At 48.4% G+C, this 21,829-nt stretch overlaps 1 protein-coding gene and 1 pseudogene across 1 annotated transcript; one reads left to right on the forward strand and one right to left on the reverse strand.

Moving 5' to 3' along the window:
* The first annotated feature begins 1,255 nt into the window (after nucleotides 1-1,255).
* LOC149369612 (uncharacterized) lies at nucleotides 1,256-14,606 on the forward strand. Its single transcript, XM_089576012.1, has 3 exons — nucleotides 1,256-1,366; nucleotides 10,269-10,555; nucleotides 14,381-14,606. Exons 1-3 carry the CDS (start codon nucleotides 1,358-1,360, stop codon nucleotides 14,604-14,606), a joined length of 522 nt encoding a protein of 173 aa, XP_089432138.1. The 5' UTR covers nucleotides 1,256-1,357.
* On the reverse strand, nucleotides 7,299-8,633 carry LOC149369613 (cyclin-dependent kinases regulatory subunit 1 pseudogene; annotated as a pseudogene).
* Nucleotides 14,607-21,829: the final 7,223 nt, after the last annotated feature.

A 21,829-nucleotide genomic window follows, 5' to 3' on the forward strand; every position in this document is an offset into this window, starting at 1 on the left:
CGCCGTACACTTTTACTAGACTTCTATCTATAGGCAGTCTATGGACTACGAACTGAGAAAAGCGAAAATCTATACGAAGGCAATATAGTCTGTGAGTAGCCTACAGAAAGTCTGTAAACCATTTATATAAGCGAGCGCTTGCGATTCCAATAGTTTGGCATTGCTATGGCTTTCAAGTAACTTCAGGCGTGTCGCAAAATGTAGCGGAGCTGCAGCTTTACGACGTCGCTCAATACCTGCCCAGCAAAGAGCTTGAGGTGCGGCGCTTATCGCATCCGCTCAGCTGCGCATATGGGCTGCGGACGCCACATATGCGCTCTTTTCATGTGTTTAGGTCCTCATGAGGAAATAACATGCGAATCAATGTTCTTGCGAGCAAGTGATGCTCTCCCATGCCGTTATCGTTAGTGACGTTTAAATCTAACAATGACACAAACTGGTCTAGTTGGCTTCGGTTGCGCTTCGTCCGTGCCTCGTTTCGTGTCTTGGTTTGTGAATGCAGCGCACATCGCGCGATGACGTTTAAACGTCGGCCGATGCCTTGATGAGAGTCAGCAACGCGTTTTGACATAGGCTCTTTAATGTTGTGCAAACTGTCTGGCCTGCTTCTACGGACGTGTCTCATGGTACGTTGTGCACTTACTATCGATTTAGTAATATTTTTTTTATGTCCCGTTGAATTCCTTGGTGTCTAATTTCTTGTCTGAAAAGCTATTGAATCTGCATTGGCAGAGGTTGCCGCGGTGTCTCAGTGGTTATGGTGCTCGGCTGCTGACCCGAAAGACGCGGGTTCGATCCCGGCCGCGGCAGTCGCATTCCGATGGAGGCGAAATGCTAGAAACTCGTGAGCTGCGTGATGTGAGTGCACGTTAAAGAACCGCAGGTGCTCGAAATTATTCGGAACCCTACCCTACGGCATCCCCATAGCCTGAGTTGCTTTCGGACACTGAGCCCCATAAAACAAAACCTACTTTGCTATAGAAGTAACCTTTCTTGTTCAAATGACCCCAAATCGGAACTAATTGAATAGGGAGGCAGGTGACACGGAAGAACAGAACGAATTAGATCTTTTTATTCGCCATAATTAGACCATCCTCAGCGCACAGGTTCTCGTTTGCACTCGGGTCTCGCAGGCGGCTCGGCTGGAGAGGACGTGCGCGGCCAGCGCTACCTGGCGGCGCGCGCGCTGCGCGTGGTTTGGTGGCTGTCGGCGCTGGTGCTGGCGTACGCGATGGCCGGCCAGATGAAGGCCTGCCTCTCGGTGCGCTCAGAGGGCGCGCGCATCGACAGCCTCGAGGACCTGGCGCTCAAGTCCGAAGTGCGGCCGCTCCTATTCGCGAACAGCATCCTGGTCGCCATGCTCAGCGTGAGTTCACCCTTCCTCCCCAGTTGGTAATGAATAATGGCGCAAGCACCGTATTAATATTTATAGAACGAAGAAGTAAACAACGACCGCGGCAAAGGCACGCAAGCTGAAAGCTATCTTTATTTTTGCATACATTCAGCTCCAGTCATGGGCAGTATCGAAGATACATGTATCTTCGATACTATCTTTCGATACATTTTGTGTATCGGTATTAGGTATCGCGTGCTGAAAACTAGAGTATGGGAGTATCGGTATCGAAAATACATTTTTAGTGTATCGTGTATTTTACGATACTCGATACCAAAAAAAAAAAAAAGCTGTAAAAGCCCTCGCTCAGGCGGTAGTACAAGACGGGCGGCAGCACCTTCGCTGCTTTTTAGCCAGCTCCGAAGCTACCACTTCTGGATCGGTGTTTCTGCGCCGTCCGACTGTCCGCCGTCCCATTTCAGTGCGACTGCTCGCACGTGTTCCTAGTTTGCGGTATACGCCAGTAGCCCTCGCCGCGTTACGCGCGGATAAGCAGCAGCTATGGCTGACAAACTTCGGTGTGCCATCTTGGATGGAAAATATTTCACTGTCGAGTCATCTGATTAGGACAAAGTCAAGGCCATGTGCTCATTTTGTAAAACAACAATCAGCGGTGCCTACTCCTCGACTACGAATTTCAAGCTTCACCTTAAGGTACGTAAACTTTCCTTAGTTTTACTGTTTTTAACGCCTTAATGTTTGAGATTTTAACTGTCACTTACGAGATGAAACTAGGCACTGGACAATTCGGCTAAGTGAAAAAAACGATAAAATTACGTCAGATTACGTTGTTTAAAATTTTGTTTTAGCCTGATGAGGTCGCTATTCTTTTCATGTAGATACAACTTGCTGGCAGTCAAGTAGGAGTTGCACTTGAGTCAAAGCTGACTGTCACGTAAACAAGCCTGGCGCTGGATCAAAGTTACAAATTAACTAAGCAAGGACGCCCAGGGCATAATACGACGGTGTTTGTTGGATAAGGCGCAGCTGTGAGTTTTGGGGTACAGCTCCAATATCTTATACGCCCCTGCTGACCAGCCAGAGGCTTTTTTCATTTGCCACTGTTATAGCGCGCCCACATAGCGGGGCACTTTCGGACCGGCGGTTCGAGCAAATGTTGTTACTTAAGACCTTCATGCAAACGTAACGAATACTTTTTGCCTAATAAAAACGTTCAGCCATTTTACTTGTTGTTTTCATTCTAGCTTTTCAAGAATAGTTTTCAGCTTCAGAAGTTTGTTATCGCAGTACTGGCAAACTAACTGTTCGGTTCCCAAGCGCACTGAGCTTGCATCATTTAGTTTTATCAAAGGCACAAGCCATCGGGTAAGTACTCTGTAGTATCGAACCGAAAACAGAAAACGGTCCAGGTTTATTCATATAGCCAAGTGCTCACAGATTAGTTCGTATGAGGAACTTTGGGTTAAATGATTTTTCGCTAGGCTGCTTACGGAAGCGATCGCTTCAACATATATGTATATATATATATATATATATATATATATATATATATATATATATATATATATATATATATATATATATATATATATATATATATATATATATATATATATATGGATTTAGTCCAAATTAAAGTTCTAACAAGGCCAACTGCGCAGAACGCGGAGCTTCAACAGATCCATGTGGTCGGATTCGTTTATAAGTCTTTTCAGGAAAAGGGCTCTATAGAAATACACTAAAGGTTAAAGAAACCACGGGTACATTTCCTATGTTCGCCAATTATATACCGGGTGTCCCAGCTAAATGTAACCAAGCTTTTAAAAAACACGGGGTGTCCTAGCCGTCTGAAACCAAATGAGGGCTGTTTAGAGTCGCGTGACCTAGTCTGCAGTATTTTTTTCGTTCTTTAAGGTTGACTAATTAGTTAAGATTATTAACTAACTTTTTAATTATTTACTTGAGGAAGAAAGTGTCAATGGAAATGTTGTAGATCCCTTTGAGAAACAGCTTAATGAGACAATTGCAGCAAATTAATATTTACGTAAAGTAGTTTTTTTACCGGCCTTTAACCATAACCCGCACAATAAGAAAAAGCTTCCACATGACAACTGTGCCACTTCAACGTCCCAAGACACGCCTTAAAGAATAAAATCCATTTTTTCTGAAGTCATTTCATCGATGAGACTTTGGCTGCACATTGGGGCAGAGAAGTGAGCGAGCAGCTGGTCACGTGACAACTTTCTTTTAAGGCCAATAAATGATTTAGAAGAACTTTTTGTTGGGCTAGATGGTGCATATTGTAAGAAAAGAACAGTAGCGCAACCAAGACGAACACAAGAGAGGACCACACAGGACTAGCGCTAAACTTCATCTAACTTTATTTACGAGGGGGTACCCAAAAGAAACCGGACTTATTTTTGTTTGAACTTATTTGTTCACATTTTAGGCACAGACCTTCAATCTCTTTCAAAGTATTCCCCACTTGCAATGATACGCTTGTCGAATCTTTCATTCCATTTTTCAAAACATTGTTTAAATTCATCTTTTGCGATGCTTGACAGCGCCTCCGTCGTTTTTTTCTTCACCTCAGCAACATCAGCGAAACGCTTTCCCTTCCCCCATTTTTTAATTCTAGGAAACAAAGACAGTAGCACGGGGCAAGGTCGGGAGAGTATGAGGGTTGAGGAATACGGGTCATGCCATTTTTGGTCCAAAATTGTCGTAGAGACAGGGCTGTGTGAACAGGGGCATTGCCATGATGGAAAAACCAGTCACCCGACCGCCACAAATCTGGCCGCTTCCACCGCACACTGTTGCCCAATCTTTTCAAAACATCGAAGTAGAAAGCCTAGCTAACTGTCTGACCCTGCGGAACAAATTCTCAATGGACGACTCCTCTCACGTCGAAAAAACAAATCAGCATTGTTTTGAGGTTTGGTTTCACCTGACGAGCTTTCTTGAGGCGAGGTGAATTTGGAGTTTTCCATTGGCATGATTGTTGCTTTGATTCAGGATTCGATTCAGGAACACTTGAGTTGTCCCCATAGCATCGTCCTTGTACGTATTTCTTAATATTTCAAGAGTTTCCATTCAACTTTTTCCGAGCACAAATCAGAATTTCACTGCCGCACGCTGTTCACGAAAATCAGCCCTTGCAAGAACGACATTCACACAAAACAGTCGTCACTCTAAAACTCTGCCTAAACTAGTCTGACCTCCTTCAACGACGGCACTCGGCTTACTGGCTCTGGAATGTTCGTTCTATGCGCTCCTAGTGGCAAAACGCGGTACCAAAGAAGCTTTGCCGACCAAAAAATTTAGTCCGGTTACTTCTGGGTACCCCCTCGTACTAACAGCCGCCGCGGTGGCTCAGTGGCTATGGTGCTCGGCTGCTGGCCCGAAAGACGCGGGTTCGATCCCGGCCGCGGCGGTTGAATTTCTTTGGAGGAGAAATTCGAGGCCCGTGTACTGTGCGATGTCAGTGCACGTTAAAGAACCCCAGGTGGTCGAAATTTCCGGAGCCCTCCACTACGGCGTCTCTCATAGCCTCAGACGCTTTGGGACGTTAAACCCCATAAGCCATAAGCCATTATTTACTAACAGCGCAGCAAATATAAGGAAAACCAGGACACATGCAGAGAGATACCAGTTTCCACACAACACTATCTACAGAACCGTTCAAGATACGCCATTTCCGATTTGAAGAGGTTCACCGACGTATCGCTAACACAAGATACACCTCTCTTCCTTATATGAAATGCTTCCAATAGTTCCCTTGCCCTTGTGTCCTTGCTTCTACCTAAAATCTTTATCTGATGAAACCGTGGTTGACACTTTTTGCAGTACTTGCATCTTGCCTGTGGCAAATGTTCTGCCGCTCGAGGGCATTCATAACACTCAGCGCAGTGCTGAGAAAGGTGTGCACCACTTACGTCCTAAACTGACCGGGCGTGCTCACCTGCCCTTTCATTGATGCACCGCCCTGTTTGGCCCACATAGGCCTTCCCGCATGACAGCGGTATTTCGTACACCACCCCGATGCAGCAATTCAAGAACTTCTTTGCATGTCTGATGCGGCACCCACTCTTGTCTTTGCTCGCGATGCCCGCACAGAGCTGTGCCAGCTTGCGTGGGGCCGAGAAAACAACCGGTACGCCATGTTTGTTAGCCACTTTTTTCAAGTGGTGGGCTACCTTGTGCACATATGGCACTACTTCAGGTTTCACAGCCGCTTTTCTGTTGACACATGGCTGCTGCATCTTCATGTCTTTCATCTTGTTTAACAGGGCTTCAGCAACCGCTGTGAAAAAAATACTCAAGACTAGGCCACGCGACTATGAACAACCCTGAGTTGGTTTCGCTGGACTAGGACACTTCGCCTTTTTTAAAAGTTTGGTTACATTTAGCTGGGACACCCGGTATATTACCGGCATTACAATCATCACAGCGGTTGCTGAAGCCCTGTTAAACAAGGTGAAAGACATCAAGATGCAGCAGCCATGTGACAACAGAAAAGCGGCTGTGAAACCTGAAGTAGTGTCATATGTGCACAAGGTAGCCCACCACTTGAAAAAAGTGGCCAACAAACATGGCGTACCGGTTGTTTTTTTGGCCCCACGCAAGCTGGCACAGCTCTGTGCGGGCATCGCGAGCAAAGACAAGAGTGGGTGCCGCATCAGACATGCAAAGAAGTTCGTGAATGGCTGCATCGGGGTGGTGTACGAAATACCGCTGTCATGCGGGAAGGCCTATGTGGGCCAAACAGGGCGGTGCATCAATGAAAGGGCAGGTGAGCACGCCTGGTCAGTGAAGGACGTAAGTGGTGCACACCTTTCTCAGCACTGCGCTGAGTGTTATGAATGCCCTCGAGCGGCAGAACATTTGCCACAGGCAAGATGCAAGTACTGCAAAAAGTGTCAACCACGGTTTCATCCGATAAAGATTTTAGGTAGAAGCAAAGACACAAGGGCAAGGGAACTATTGGAAGCATTTCATATAAGGAAGAGAGGTGTATATTGTGTTAGCGATACGTCGGTGAACCTCTTCAAATCGGAAATGGCGTATCTTGAACGGCTCTGTAGATAGTGTTGTGTGGAAACTGGTATCTCTCTGCACGTGTCCTGGTTTTCCGTATATTTGCTGCGCTGTTAGTGAATAAAGTTAGATGAAGTTTAGCGCTAGTCCTGTGTGGTCCTCTCTTGTGTTCGTCTTGGTTGCGCTACTGTTCTTTTCTTACATTCTGCCAATAAATGAAGCTGCGTAAATCGTACCTTGACGGAAACAGCACTACTAGCGGTTTTTCGAGGTGGTCTAAAACTTTTGCATTGACACTTTCTTCCTGAAGTTAATAATTAAAAAGTTAGCTAATTAAACTTAACTAATCAATGAACTTTGAAGAGCAAAAAAAATACTCAAGACTAGGCCACGCGACTATGAACAACCCTGAGTTGGTTTCGCGGGACTAGGACACTTCGCCTTTTTTAAAAGTTTGGTTACATTTAGCTGGGACACCCGGTATATTACCGGCATTATTAGACAGTGATTTCAGTTATGTAAACTTCGTTAGTCGTAATATAACCTGTATTATATTTGATATTTTAGTGACGTATCGAAGTATCGACGATACAGTATCGAGTATCTGTATCGAAAATCGATTTCGGTTGTGTATCTTGTATCGGTATCGGAGATACAATTTTCAAAGGTATCGAGTATCGTATCGAAGATACTATTTTGAAGTATCTTGCCCAGCCCTGTTCAGCTCGAACCTCATAGACACTATTATAGTGCTGCTACGGGGAAAAAAAAGGATTACCCGCAGAGAAACGAAAGCACTAAATAAAAGAGAAGCTACTTAAGGAAACACTGAAAATAAGTGCAAATAAAAAAAACTAGGTCACTGGACGAACGTCGTGGTCGCACCGGTAGGAAAGTAGTATTCGTTTCAGAGAAGAGAGGCCAAGAGAGTTCGCCGCTCCTCATCCACGCCATCTGTCATGCACATCCGCTTCTCAAAGCTGCTCTCATATTTAGCATTCCTGTGCAAATAAATTGAATAACTTAATTAAAAATGAATGAATAACGCGAATTGTTGTGACCTCATTTGTGACTGGTCTGTATGTATTATAATAAATGAAGATATATAGCCTAGAAGATATATAGCCTCAAATACAGTGCATCCGGTGGCATTTTTCACCTGTTCGTTCATTTTTTCGTTTTCTTTTTTTGGAAAAACTTCAGCTGAGGTATGCAAATATTTGACCCCTTACTATCTCTAGCAGAGTCAACACATAGGCTTTACCGCACAGGGCGGATTTCAGCCCCACGCGGTCAGATTTTGTAGCGAAAGCTACACTACTATACCTGGGACTCATTTCACTGTGAGCCTCCGAATGACCTTGAAACGACCTTGAGATAAGTCATGGCTAGTGTTGCTATGCGCATATACTTACTCATGTGTGGTCCACTTAGTGGACCACCTCTGACCCTGACCTTTGACCTTGACCTTTACATTTGATATTGAACTTTGACATTGTCGTAGACGCAGTAAGAAAGCCACGTGGGAATCACGTTATGTCACGTGATTCAATTCACAGTTGTAACGTCTGGTATCGGTATGTATAACCAGAGCTGTGCGTTTGACATAGACGCTATGTAGGAAGGAGAGCGCGAGAGAAGCGCACGCATAACGAACTACATCTTCAAAGATTGCGGCAATCCGCTTCTGCCCATCCGGCAGACATCGCTTGTTTTATGTAGCTTTCGCTACGTGAAACTCGATTCGGCAGAGTTGAACCGCTGCCTAACTTTTCATCGAGGGAAGGTGAGGTGACAAAAGGCTATTTTCCAAGCATTTCACCAGAGAAGAGCCGAGCGCTGGGCAGGGGGAAACCTTGTGCCCATTACAAAACCGGTGGGTACCCAGCGGCATTGGGGATCGAACCCCGCCCCTCCTGCAGGCAAGGCGGATGCTGAAGTCACTAGGCCACCGCATTCGTTCTAATAAACATGGTATTTGTGTGCATCTTATGTCAGCTGCCTGGAGCTGCCTGCTGTAGCATTCGAGTAGTGTAGCACTAGACTGCCTTGGTAGCCTCCTGAATAGAAGCACATGGGGTTTGGGTGTGTGGACAATGTGGTGCTCCCATTAAGGAGATTGCTGAACCCATAGGTTGCGCCACTGAGTTTAAAACACCAGGTGAGTCATGGGCACTGAGTGGGCCGTGTCGTACTTGTCGTCGAAGTACGTGTCGAAGTAATGCATAGAGGTCTCCGGCATTCCAGAGCACCAAAACATTGCAATCCGCAGGCAAAACGTTATTACCTGCACGCTTGAAATGATCCAGAGAGAGGCGACACATTTTCCTCATAACCGACACAATCACACTGCCTAACCAACTGAACTTTCTCGCTGCGCAGGTCTTCCCACGTGAACCAGTCGAGCAAAGCTGAAACGATCAAAAATTCTGTACCTATCTACTTCACAATTCCTTGAAGCTAAATTCTTCGTTTTTTCTTTTTTAAACAGGGAATGCACTAGAGAAACCAGACTTACGCATCGAAATAGGCTACAGAAATTCTCCTGCATTAAAAACTCATTTTGGTATTCTTATTTTCTGTAGACTGTTCGCGAAACGAATGCATTAGAACCATGTATTACGATGCAGCCAATGTTAGGAAAATTTGTAGCGCTTGCCGAGAAGGCAGTTCTTTTTTATGTATTGTTGATGATGATTGTATGTTAGTATTTCTATTGTGTCACTGCCTCCATATTTTGGTAGCGACTCCAACGTAAGAGCAACATGTAGAAGCGTATAAATTATTTACGTCCTTCAAACCACTCCTCTAATAACGCCTTCGTGGTTGACAGTTTGTCGAAAATAAAAGAAGCAAAATGTTTCCATTAATAAATTTCCTGAAGAAGTCATCTTGGCGATATCGAAGTTGTTTAATGCCACCGTATGGTGGATTCATTCGCAACAAACTTTGTACACAAGTCCATCGAGGCAGTATCTCAAGGGATGTGGCAAGGGAAAGATGGCTTCTTTATGTTATTTTATCGTCAATAAGTGTTGAGCCGCTAACTGTAGTGAACTAGTTAGCGGAATGACCGCGGGACCATCGGTCATTCCGCAACCATGGAAGGCCTCACTACCGGCGATATTACCCGCTTTCTACGCATGATGGTTTTCTGTCAAAGCACCACTTTCACATTGGGGTCGCTGTTTAGGCGCCTTGTGTCACACTTTGATGGCAGCGTCATGGAACGTGGGCGTGCTAAATGCAGCCACTGCCTGCGAGAAACATATGCTAAAAAGAGCTTTCCTGTCACTAAATTTGTAGATATAGTCCAAGCTTTCTTCTGGCGCTCTCGTTTGGTTTTACAGCGAACCGGAGCTCACTTTAGACATGCTCATGGTACGTATGGTTCTAGTACATGGCTGAGCTTATGGCAAAAGTTTTGAACTTGTGAGCACAAAATCCGGAGACATTAAGCCGCAAATGTCACTCGTTTTCCGCGTGAAGCGCGAGCGCGTTTCATTTTAATCGCTACACCTACCCATACATTTCTGGTTGAAAAGCGTAGCTTTTTGGGCTTGTTGGTGCATGATCATAGCGATATAATAGCGCAGAGTAGGACAGGACACACGAAGAAGACACACGAAGAAGACATTAGCGCTCGTGTTGTTCGTGTCTTCTTCGTGTGTCCTGTCCTACTCTGCGCTATTATATCGCTATTTCTGGTTGGATCACATTTTCGGCGGGATATTCTATATCGGGAAATTTTGGCTAGCACTTCCTGGCAAGCACGATAGCCTACGTCACGGTAAAAAGGAACTGGAACTGCATTACTAAGGCAATGAAGGCGAAGTAGTCGCTTCATGCTCAGGTCCAGACTGAGCCCCACGCGCAGGGTTCCGAGCGGCCCGTGTGGCGCAACGTGTGGCACATGGTGGAGCGCCACGCGGGTCTGGTGTCCATCGACCAGCTGTACGGGCCGGCGCACCTGGCCGAGGTGGCGCGTGGCAGCTCGGTGATCCTGTCGGACCGCACCAGCTTCCGCTACGTGGTGGGGCGCAGCTGTTCGCGCTTCCCTCACGCCCAGTTCTATGTGGCCCGCGAACCCATCAACACGCTCTCCTTCGGGCTGTACGTCAACGCGCGCCTGGACCCCCGCTTCCGCCGCGCCCTGGACCAGAGGTGTGCCTCCTCTCTAGAACGCCCGAACGATGTGTCGCATTCGAAGGTGCTCATCTTGATGGGGACTGATACTACGTGAAATGGTTCCTGAATGCTGTAGGTTCCTCAGTAAGGAACAGCTTTTCGTAACTGTAACTGTGGTTTATTTTTTTATATCGGGTCGATTATATTGGTACGAACCTAGTATTTACTTCGCAGAAGTGTATTCTTTATACCTCTAGTAAGATGTTCTGGCTTAGTCAGCATTTGTACCACTGTTACCTGTAGTGATTTTATATAACGATACAGTAAGACAGGAGTGTAAACTTTCGGTTAAGTTGAGTACAGCTAGAACGTAATGGCTCGCTCGCATTGTTACCAAGCCACTGTGAGTACACAGCGTTAGTAACGAGCCCGTAGCGAAAGGCACATTTCTGCGGGAAGAGCAACGTCACTGTCACTCCTTGTACATTCACTGCGTAACCAAAGCTGATTATACAGGCATTTCGCTTCTGATTTAACCTTTGAGTTTCCATAGATGCAGTAATTTGCTGGCACAAATGATGGCGAGTTCAGCTACTACGCTGAGCGCTAAACGGTGACGTGCGGGTCCGCAATCAACGCAATGGGTCATAGGAAAGTCGTTTACAACCGCTTCTATCTATGCCAAGCATTTGCTGGACATCAGCAGCAAGCGTCACCTGTTGGCAGCCAGTGGCGGACGTCACGTAACCCAGAGGGGATACTTTATTGCTGAACACGTGCGAGCGCTCACGAACGAGGACAGGGACCGGCCTAGACAACACAAGCGCTCAATACAACAGCGCCCACCTGATGCCGGCATTTAGCTAGAGTGGCGTCAAGAAGGGAAGTGCATATATGTATAGTGGCATCGCTAGAAAACAAAAAGAGTGCTTGTGTTGTCTACATCTCTCCTTGGCCTCGTTTGTGCGTGCTTGCAAATGATCAGCAGTGCAACACCACTCACTTACCAGGCTATGCAGTTGGGATATTTTAAACTTTTAATTTTGAGAAAACTAGAGAGATCGAGGGAACTGCATTGTTATGATGATTATAATGGCTGACTCTTCCTCATCGCTTCAAAATCTAACCTATTCAATGCTTCCTACGCTCACACGAACTTTTTCCGGCGGCCTTACTAAATCAGCGGGATTTACCTAACATTCTAAATTTCCGCAGTGATTTTGAGTGTTCAGCGCGGCGCGGTGCATGGTGACAGCCGTGGAAACTAGAAGCGTTTGTCCAGATTTCCTGTGCTTGTGGTTCCTAAAGTCTCACTCTGCTCACTTGCTTCAACACCGTCGCTGTGTTGATATATTTTATTCTACTATTTTATTTGTGCTGCAGCATCGCTTATTAAGGCGAAAGCCTTTAATGTCTCATCGTTGTAAGCAGCAGTTGTCGACAGAAATGTCACGCTTTTCAGTTGGTCGAAGCGATCGTGACGTCACAGTGCGCCAATTTCAAACGGGACAATTGTAGTTTGGCTAGTAACCATGCAACCAATTGAAGGGATCATAGAGTGATGCTCCAAGTAGGTGCGACTGAGCTTAGTTAATTGCTTAATTACCCAATTACCCTAATTAACTTTTCTAGTCAGACCATATAAATAAATAAAACCGAGTAGGAAATTGGTCGAGCTCGAGAATCGAACCACGGTCTTCGGAGTGCGAGACGAGCATGCTATCCATTCCGCCATGCCACCTCGATGGTTTGGAATGAACGAAGGCGCGTCTAGTGAATACGGTGTCTTCGCTCACTCCCATCCTCCTCCCTTCCCTTCCGGAGAGGTTGTGTCCAACGAGACAGATACATTTCCTTTCCTCAAAAACCAATTTACCGACGAGCGAGGTGTAGAACCGAATGGGCGATGGCGTTCTATGGACTCCATGGCAACGCTGCAAGACGGTGTCGCGTTCCACTCTTAGAGGCGAAGCTTAACATCTTCACCACACACCAGTGACCGCACTTCAGGTCAAAAAAGTGCACCCCCCCCCCCCCCCCTTAATTTTGACGGGTGTCCACCGAGATATGTGAGACAGTTACTGCGTAATTTCCTTTCCTCAAATACAATTTTCATTTTTTTCATTACGGGCCATGTTTGTCTTTCTTCTTTCACTCCCACTTCCTCCCTTCCTCTACGATGAGGTTCAGGTGTCCACCGAGATGACCGAGAATTACTGCGCCATTTCCTTTCCTCCAAAAATCGTTGCGTTCGAACGGCAAGGCATCGCGCCGAACGGGTGGTGGCGTTCCGTGGACTCCCTGGCAGCGCTACAACACGTTGTCGCATTCCACTCCTAAAGGCGAAGCTTAAGCGTCATTAATTAGCAGCTAATTAGTATTCAGGCATTAATCTGTAATTAACCATTAATTAGTGATTTGTCATCACATAGTAATTAGTACTGAATTACATGTGACGCCACCAGTGCCACAGAAGCAGTCAAAGAGGTGCGGAAAACGCTTTCGCCTCTACGCACTTTAGACAGTCAAAGTGCCCCCTGAATTTTTGCACTGTATCATCGCAAAATCAGCACGATGTTGACTCGACTCTACTTCGTATCGTTCTCATCGAAATGCGAACTGCAGAGCAACGAAAATTATGTGGGACGAGACTTTCTATGGGCACGCCATGCGATGTGTTGAGCGCTTGCAAACGGATTGGCAGCGTTTGCACGCTTTGGGAAAAATACTTCGATCGTTCACACATTCGCACAGATTCCATCATTTCGCGGTACGGCAAATAAACATTTAATGACTGACGCATTAAACTCATTCAGACGCATGTGAAACCGGCTGCAGCACATGTGTACAACAGCCAGCCTACGTCGGAATTTTAATTATGACAGCGGACGGTTACCTTTCGGGATTGTCTGCTTCATCGTTCGCGCCGTGCACATAAGCAGCACGCACCGGTCTTGCGATGATACAGTGCGATTAGTGGGTGTCTGTGCACAAATAACTAACCCAATGAACAATGCCAGCATGCGCAGTGACTGCTGTGAAACACAGAAGCAGTGGAAGATTGGAAACGGAAATAAAATTGGCTGAAGGCTTAGCTTGGTTAAGCCGGGCTGATTGCGAAAGCAATAACACCTGGCTGCGCTTGGTTCTGCTGGTAGTTTCTTTTCTCGAATTCACACGTAGCAGACTCGAACTCGCCAACTCTTATCTCTTCTTTTTCACGCCGCTGAGCCACGATCTCACCGTCTCGAATCACCGCAATGCTCTTCTCTTTCGGTTGGTTGGTTGGTTGGTTGGCCTCAAGTAGAATGGCACATACCCACTACGGGGGAGTGGCCAAGACACAGGCGGTGAACTGTTGGAATGATTAAGTGTTTTCTTTGCTCTATACTGCACTCTTCTTTTAGCAAGCCGCTCTTCTTTCTGTTCCGGTGTTTCTTCCACACGGCGTTTTCTTCTCTTGTGATTATATCGCTCCGCACTACTCATAGATTCTTCTTCGGCATAAAGTAAAATTAATTAATTAATTAATTGATTGATTGATTAAATGAATAAAATTAATGAGCCTCCATCGATGAGACGAGTTGAGCCCCCAGCTCTCCTCTTGTCGTGACGTCACGCGGTCACGTGGTAGCGCGCCGCAGCTGCGCCGGAGCGAAGGATGAACCTCCATCGATGGCAGAAAAGTGCAAGCAGTATTACTTTCGCAGTAATACCTATCAGACAATTTTCCCATAATCCTTGGCGTGTCTTCGAAAACGAGCCTCACCCACTGAGCCAGTCATCCAAAAACGGCGATCCTTTACTTCAATGCGCACGTAGACAACTTCACTGTTATATGCCCGCCTAACCACGCCGCAGGCTGGGCTGGCTGCGGGAGTCTGGCCTGATGGACCTGTGGACGGAGCGCATGCTGCCGGACTGGGGCCGCTGCGCGCAACGCCAGAGGGGTTTCCAGCCGCTGGCACTCAAGGACCTGCACGCCACTTTTGTGGCAGTGGCGCTCATGGGCTCCACGCTACCCCTGCTGGCACTGCTGGCCGAGCTACGTCTGGGGCGCCCCCAGCCACGGCCCCGCAGGAGGTGAACGCGGTCCTGCTGACGGAGTCGGCCCCAGGGGATATTTCTTATCTCTTCATAGATAGCATTCTCACACACTTGCCGACGTCGTCCTCGTGCATCACTCGAAGCAAAGCAATGGTTTTGCGCTTCTGTTAGTGACATAGAGCCCTAGCGATGTTGCTAGCTCAGCTGTCAGAAACAACTTACTGCAAATGGCGTAGGCTCTAATCTCTTGCATGTTTTTCCGCACTGTTTTTTCTCTATATCTGATAGAAAAAAATGAATGTCGTGTTTTTGCCTGACGCAATATGCCGCTTGGTGAACTACCTCGAAAAGACGTCGCCGCTGGCCAGGAACGCACGAACACGAACGCATAGAAATGGCATCTGGAATGGACACGGCGTTCTCAGTCAAGTAGTTGGGGCACATTTTTAGCAAGGACTTTACACAGATGGGCTAGTTGATGACTGCGTAGTTGACCAGGAGTGATTCCACAGTCATACTCTAAGAACTAAACCGAAGGCTTTGAGCGAAACTCTGCACACAGAGTGTCAGCAGTGTCACAGCCACAAAGAATGCAGCTGCCACCTTAGAAAAAAAAAACACCAGCCATAGGATGTGTTGACGCCCAGCGTTATGGGTTCAGTTCAGCGGAAAACCCGGCGTCATCGTGGAGGCGTTGCGTGCAGAAATACACGTCATGGGTGGCGTCACGCGTGAATGTCTGGAATGAGAATAATTCAAAACAGAACTTCTTGGTTGGTTGACGGGAGTTTAACGTCCCGAATCGATTCAGCCATGAGGGACGCCGTATGTTTGAAGGCTCCGGATAATTTCGAGCACTTCGGGTCATTAACGTGCACTGACATCGAAAAGCACAAAGGCATCTATAGTATAGCGCCTCGATCGAAATGCGACCTCCATGGCTGGGATCGAACCCGCGTCTTTCGGGTCAGCACCTGAGCACCATAACCACTGAGCCACCGCGATGGCTTGTGTATGAAGTGAAACCGCTGAAGGGAACCATTAATGCCATCGAGTCATACCCTTAAAGGCGGAGCATAAGTGTCCCCATAATGTTTTTGAAGTCACTCTTACGCTTAGAACGCATGACATGCCTTTCTGCAGGCACTCCGATCTGGCAACAGAAACTATCCTGGCATGGGGCTATGCATTCTTTCTTTCGCCGCTCTGCTAACACACAATGATTTATGCTGGGCGGGGAGCAGTAGGACACCAATCACTACAGCATTTGCGTCAAACGCTGTCGGCGCCGCCATGCTAGTACAGTGTAACCAGAAAAGCACGTTTGCTGACCAGGCAATAAAAATTTTAGCAGAACGTTTTTTCGAAGCTGGGCCTCCTTTGTGCTGATCATGCATGAGTCATGGAATGGGAGCTGTCGGTATTGCTCCATACCAGCCAGGTGGGCCGAGGAGGGGCCATACTCACGCGTTCATCTTTTGATCGTGCATCCAGATGAGCCAGGGTGGCTCTCTGAATAAAGGCGCTACGAATAATCATTGTCACCATGCTTGTTCACTGTCTGGGCCAAGGAAGATGACGAAAAGGTTGCGAATTTTACAGCAGTAGTTGTTCCTGCTAGGACCTCAGCAGGGTATACACGCTGATAGCGTTACAAACCTGCAGCGCCCCTGACGGGCGTGCTGTCGCCATGGGGGTTCCCGGCTCTTCGAAGGTAAGGCGCTGATTGCTCTCGCGGCAGAGTCGGCGCGCGGGTTGCGCATTGAATTCCTCCATGCACAGCCTTGCATGGTGAAGGGATGCCGGTGGCAGCTTTTATGCGGGCAAAAGTTAGTCGCACTAGAAGCTCCGGGAGGACGGTTGCTCGCAGAGGTTGGAATGCCCGGAGCCTTCACGAGGCTGATGTGGGAGCGCTATGGGTGACGTTGGTGATGCGATGCACGCACGAGTGAGCACAGAAGATGGTAATGCATCGTTACTATGTCAGAGGCGATGATAGAAGGTGTGTCTTGTTGAATTGACTTCACTTCTTTGCCTCGCTAACTGCCAGAAGCTTGGTCACATACGGCGCTGCGGCCAAGTGCACTCGGATCCAGAATGTCATGCGAAGGGCTGTTAAGGATACAGCGCTGCGAGCTGCGGACCAAGAGTACTCTCTCGACGTTAACAACACCTCGATATGCTGACGTGTGCGGCGGGTAGCAAAGCGAGGAGACCACCGCAATTGAAAGTGTGAGGAGCAGGCTGCTTCTGCGTAGCCGGTTTCGCAATTCATGCACAGCTAGTTTTTAAGACCGCTACACCAGAGCTTCCACTCAGCCGCTTGGCGAACGGCGGCGGCTATGCGTTTCGGCGCCAGGAGCTCCGGCGCCAGGAACGTGCGCAGCTAGAGCAGCGCGCCGCACCGTCTGCGGAGCTGGTTACGAGGGACAACGGCGACGCCGTGAAACGCAGGAACGGGCGCCAAAGAGCTGCGCTCTAAAAAAGATTGACCGACGAGAAAGCAGTAGATGAGAAGCAAACACCTTGTCTTGTTCGTCTTTCCTTGGTTCAGGCGTTCTCCTTGAAAATCATGAGCTCAATAACCACGGATAAAAATGGTCACTTATGACTGTGCTCAAGCAGGCAGCTTGCAGGCACTTCACTCAAAGCGATGATTAGCGGGGTATTGCGAAAGAGAGAGCCTCAAAATATTTCCCCATTCTCCAGGCAATTAGTCACACCGTCACCACTACCATCCCTCTCTTCGTAACGTCGACACCATGGGAGGTTTCCCCACTCCAAGTGCCACCTGGACCATAGAGGGCAGCGCCTGTGCAGCAGGCTAGAAATGACTGCATTAGAGTCCTAGAAAATAATGTAAAACTGTCAGGGTTTGGCCAGGCTACTGGCGCCCATAATGACTTTAGACAGAGACTGACGACAACCTAAAGTATGCCTTTATCGGTAAGCTCTGTCATTATAACTATACTGAGGTCACTCTTACCGAAAAATGCGCTTTTATAAGCTAGAAATGACCAAAGAACGAAGTACAATTGTCTCCATCACCGGCCGGTCTTTATCGGCATGGACGTCACGAGTGTATCGAGAGGTGGGAAAATTGTGAAATTCAATTTGCTGAGCCGGAAATGTTTTTTTTTGCTGCCAGGCAAACGCTAACCTACCGAGGAAGAGCCAGGGAATCGATTTCTAGTGATAAAAACAATTCGATGCAGCTGTCCAGTGTCCTTTGAGCAAAGCGAATGCCTGGGTTTATTGCGGAACCATCGTTGTGACCGGCGGCCTGTTTATTTGTTGTCGGTTTGCGCAACCGACTTTCTTCAATCGGAGCGCCAGAGATAGAGAGAGATAAGGAGGAAGAGGAAAGGTAGACATGCCAGCCAGAAGGGTGTTCTGGTTGGCTACCCTGCACTGGGGAATAGGGATGATGGGATTGAGAACGGAAAAAGAGAGAGGGCGAGGGGCACACTTACAATTTGTCTCTCAAGCAAGTTGCTCTAAGGAGGAAAAAAGTGCATTGTACGCCTTCAGGGCACTCGACTGCTGCGGCCATGGTCCCAGGATATTATAATCTGTTAAAGGGCGAGGATCGAGGCGGTCCACAGGGCAACGAAGCGTACGCGTTTCGGCCGCCAAAGTAGGGCACTTACACAGGAGATATGCAATTGTCTTTTTGCAGCCACATCTTTCACAAGCAGGGCTGTCGACCATCCCAATCCGGAGCGTGTATTTTTTCGTAAATGCAACACCGAGCCAAAGACGGCAAAACAATGTTGCTTCGCGACGCGGCATATTGTTGGCAAGACGAAGGCCCAGCCCAGGATCCAATGCCCTGAGGCGACGGTTCAGAAACTGGCCAGTGTTCCACGCAGAAATCGTGAGCTTAAGCGCCAAACTCCGTAGCTCACACGCTGCGTCAACTCTTGATATAGGAATACAGACTTACAGTCCACCTCGTCCACGTGGTGGTTTCCTTTGATATCGCAGTGTCCTCGCAGTTACTGAAAAAATTGGCGGGGGCTTAGCTTTGGTTAAGCCTGGTAGGTTGCGAAAGCAGATGTTTTATACTGCATATGCAGCGCCTCTAGTGGGAAGAGCGCGGCGCGCCGTGTCAAGCGGCAGACGCTACCCGACGAGCCGAGTTGGTAGCCCGTCTCTCGCTCCTGGTATGACGTGACGCCATAACGTCACTAGCGCCTCTAGCGGGAGGAGCGCGGCGCGCCGTGCCAAGCGGCCGCCGTTACCCGACGAGACAACTACCACCAGACGCTCTGGGACGCCTCCAGACGCGCACCCTCCCGTGCCCCGTCTGCAATCGCGATATCACTCCACTAACCCTTCCTGTACCCTCTGCCAGCATCCCTCCGCTACCCTTTCCCACATCCTCTTCCTCTGCCCGGCGGACCCTCCCCCCGGGGCCAGGATCACCTCACCACTTGGGAGGCATGGGAACCCTGCTGTGCTCCGCGGACCCGGCCAAACAGGGCATCGCAACCAGCCGGGCTGCCGACGTCATGGTCCGTAGGAGAAATAACGTTTGACTGCAGTGGGGCCGTGCGGTTGCCCAGGGGTCTGTGAGCCCCAAACTCCTCTGCTTAAAATAAAGTTCCTATGATGATGTTAATGAGCAGAGTTGGTAGCCCGTCTCTCGCTCCTGGTATGACGTCACACTGTGACGTCACTAGGCGTGTTATTACGTCAGGGGTCATTCTAAAGGTCAAACGTGCCAAGTGGCCGCCGCTGCGCGAAAGGCCGTTCTTGAGAGTAGTATTGCTTTCGCTATAAAATGTTATCATGACCTTTCGATATAGCCCAGTGGTACACCTCGCAAACCTCTGCAACCAGTTGTTCATGCGACCCGCGGCGTAGAGCCGTTTGCAGGCCTTGAAGGGCTGGTTTGGAATCAGTGAAGACTGACCACTCATGAGGAGGTTCTTGGTTAATGAACTGAAGGGCAGCCGTTCCGCACCAGTTGAGGAAGTGTGGTACGTCGTCTTCACCTTGATCAAGATGGGCCTCGCCGAGATCACCACATACCCGGCGGAAGTGGCTGAGTTAACTGAGCCATTTGTGCAGACATAGATGCGGTGACTGTGGTTAGAATGCACATATTCCAAAGTGATCGGTTTGAGAGCAGCCAATAAGGCACCAGCGTTCTTCGTAATTCCACGAACAGATCGGTGCACCCAAGGTTTATGTAGACCCCATAAGTGCGAGCACGGCCTTGAAGCAGTGGTAAATTGCGATGGAAGATAGGCGCGACGAGCATCAATGACTTTGATGCTCAGGGGCGACGGTGATAACATTGCGACGCAGGAGAACGTAGTTAGTTGAGAGAGTGCTGAAAGTTGTAATGTCTCCTGATGTGGGCTGCACACCCTGGCCAGGCACGACCCCACTGTACTAGATGGTTGCCAGTTTTGAGCGGTAGCTTGTGGTGGCATATTTCGGCGAAATGAGGCGTCTGGCCCTAGAGTTAACGTCCGACCACTACAAACTGCGCAAGAGTGAAAAAAAACAGCTATTCAAAAGAAAACAGAGCGCGTCTGTTCTTTCTGAGAGAAAGCGTCTCTTCTATTTCAGAAATAACGTGAGGAAAGTGTGAGCGGAAGCGTACGTAATTCTTGCCGGCCGCCAACGCCGAAGCACCACTTAAAAACTGCACATGCTGGGGAAAAAATGCCATATTCGGGCTGCTAGCTGCAGTAGTAAATATCTGCTATGCTCTGGGGGTGCCGACATTTGCATATATTACAAGTTTTATTGCGAAAGCAATACTACGCCAGGCCTAACCGCTCGTCGCGTGGTCCGTGGACCCCGTGCTCCTCGAGGAGCCGCCGCCGCGCCTAACAAACAGAAGGTGTGTTTTCAATTGGTGGAAAAAGGTCGTGACGTCACAGTGCGCGAATTTCAAACGAGGCCAATTTTACTTCGGCTAGTAACCATGCAACCAATTAAAGGGATCGTATAGTGATGCTCCAAGTAAATGGGCCTTATTAACGTTAATTCCTTAATTAACCAATTAGCCTAATTAACATTTCAAATCAGACCAGATAAATAAAGAAATAAATCCGAGTAGGAAATTGGTCGAGTTGGGGAGCCGAACCAGGTTCTCCGGAGTGCGAGACGAGCACGCTAACCCCTCAGCCATGCCAACTCGGTGGCTTGGAATGAACAAAGGCGTGTCTAGTGAATGAGGTGTCTTCGATCACTCCCTTCCCTTACGGCGAGGTACAGGTGTGCACCGAGATATGCGAGACAAATACATTTCCTTTCCTCAAAAACCAGTTTACCGACAAGCAAGGCGTAGGTGGTGGTGGTGAAAAACATTTATAAGCAATTAAATTTTTTACAGAAAGGTGATTGGGGTAGGACCCTATTGGTCCTTTCCCCTCACAGTACTAGGTGGAGCCCCTATTCCGGGGCCCCATTGGCAAGCAACGCCGCCCGCGTCCGTTGAACCAAGGCCTTCTGGCTCTTCAGGTCTTGACAGCCGAGCAGGGCCGCCTCCCAGTCCTCTCTGGTTGGGTTGGGGTTGGAGGGGATAGACGGGTTAGATTGACACGCCCAAACCATGTGGAAGGTGTCAGACACCTCCCCACAGAACTGGCACGTGCCATCAAAGGATGTATTGAAATGTTTAAGCACCGCCGGGCACAGTACAGTGTTAGTGAGAATTTTGATGAGGAGGCGCTCGTCAGCGCGATCCAGACCCTTACAAGGGGCCGGGTAGCGCCGGTGCTCCCCCTTGTAGTAATCGGTGATTTGTTTGAATGTAATGGCCAGATTGTCTGATTGGTAGTACCCTTCCAAGGACAGGGAGATAGCCCGGGGAGAGAGTGCGCGGGCGGCCTGATCGGCCTGTTCGTTTCCCTGGAGCCCCTGGTGACCGGGGGCCCAAATCAGGTTGCGTGGAGTTGGATCTTCAGATCGACAGCTATATTCCAGTATGCGCCAGGCAAGCGGGGGAGCCCAGCCCAACTCGCAGTTCCGACAGGCCCCTCGCGAGTCGGTGATGATGTGTTTTGACTTGGGATTCGTGAGAGCCAGAGCAATGGCAATCTCCTCCGCGTGTGTTGCGCTGTAGGCTTTGAAAGTGAGCCCGTTAACTGTGTTTGTGTTGTGTACGACTGCGGCCGTGTACCACCCCGCGTGGTGTGGGCCGGCAACGTCTACGTCATACACATGTTCTTGGTTACCATATTATCGCGCCAACGCTTCCGCACGCGCCTGGCAACGACCGTTATGGTCTTCTCTGGACAT

The sequence above is a fragment of the Amblyomma mixtum genome, chromosome 1 (assembly GCF_055824585.1).
Source record: "Amblyomma mixtum isolate Tamu chromosome 1, ASM5582458v1, whole genome shotgun sequence".
Taxonomy (NCBI): Eukaryota; Metazoa; Arthropoda; class Arachnida; order Ixodida; family Ixodidae; genus Amblyomma; species Amblyomma mixtum.

Coding starts and splice junctions, on each gene's coding strand:
- LOC149369612 (XM_089576012.1), top strand. Junction 10,556..14,380: donor CGCCGCGCCCTGGACCAGAG/GTGTGCCTCCTC, acceptor ACCACGCCGCAG/GCTGGGCTGGCTGCGGGAGT.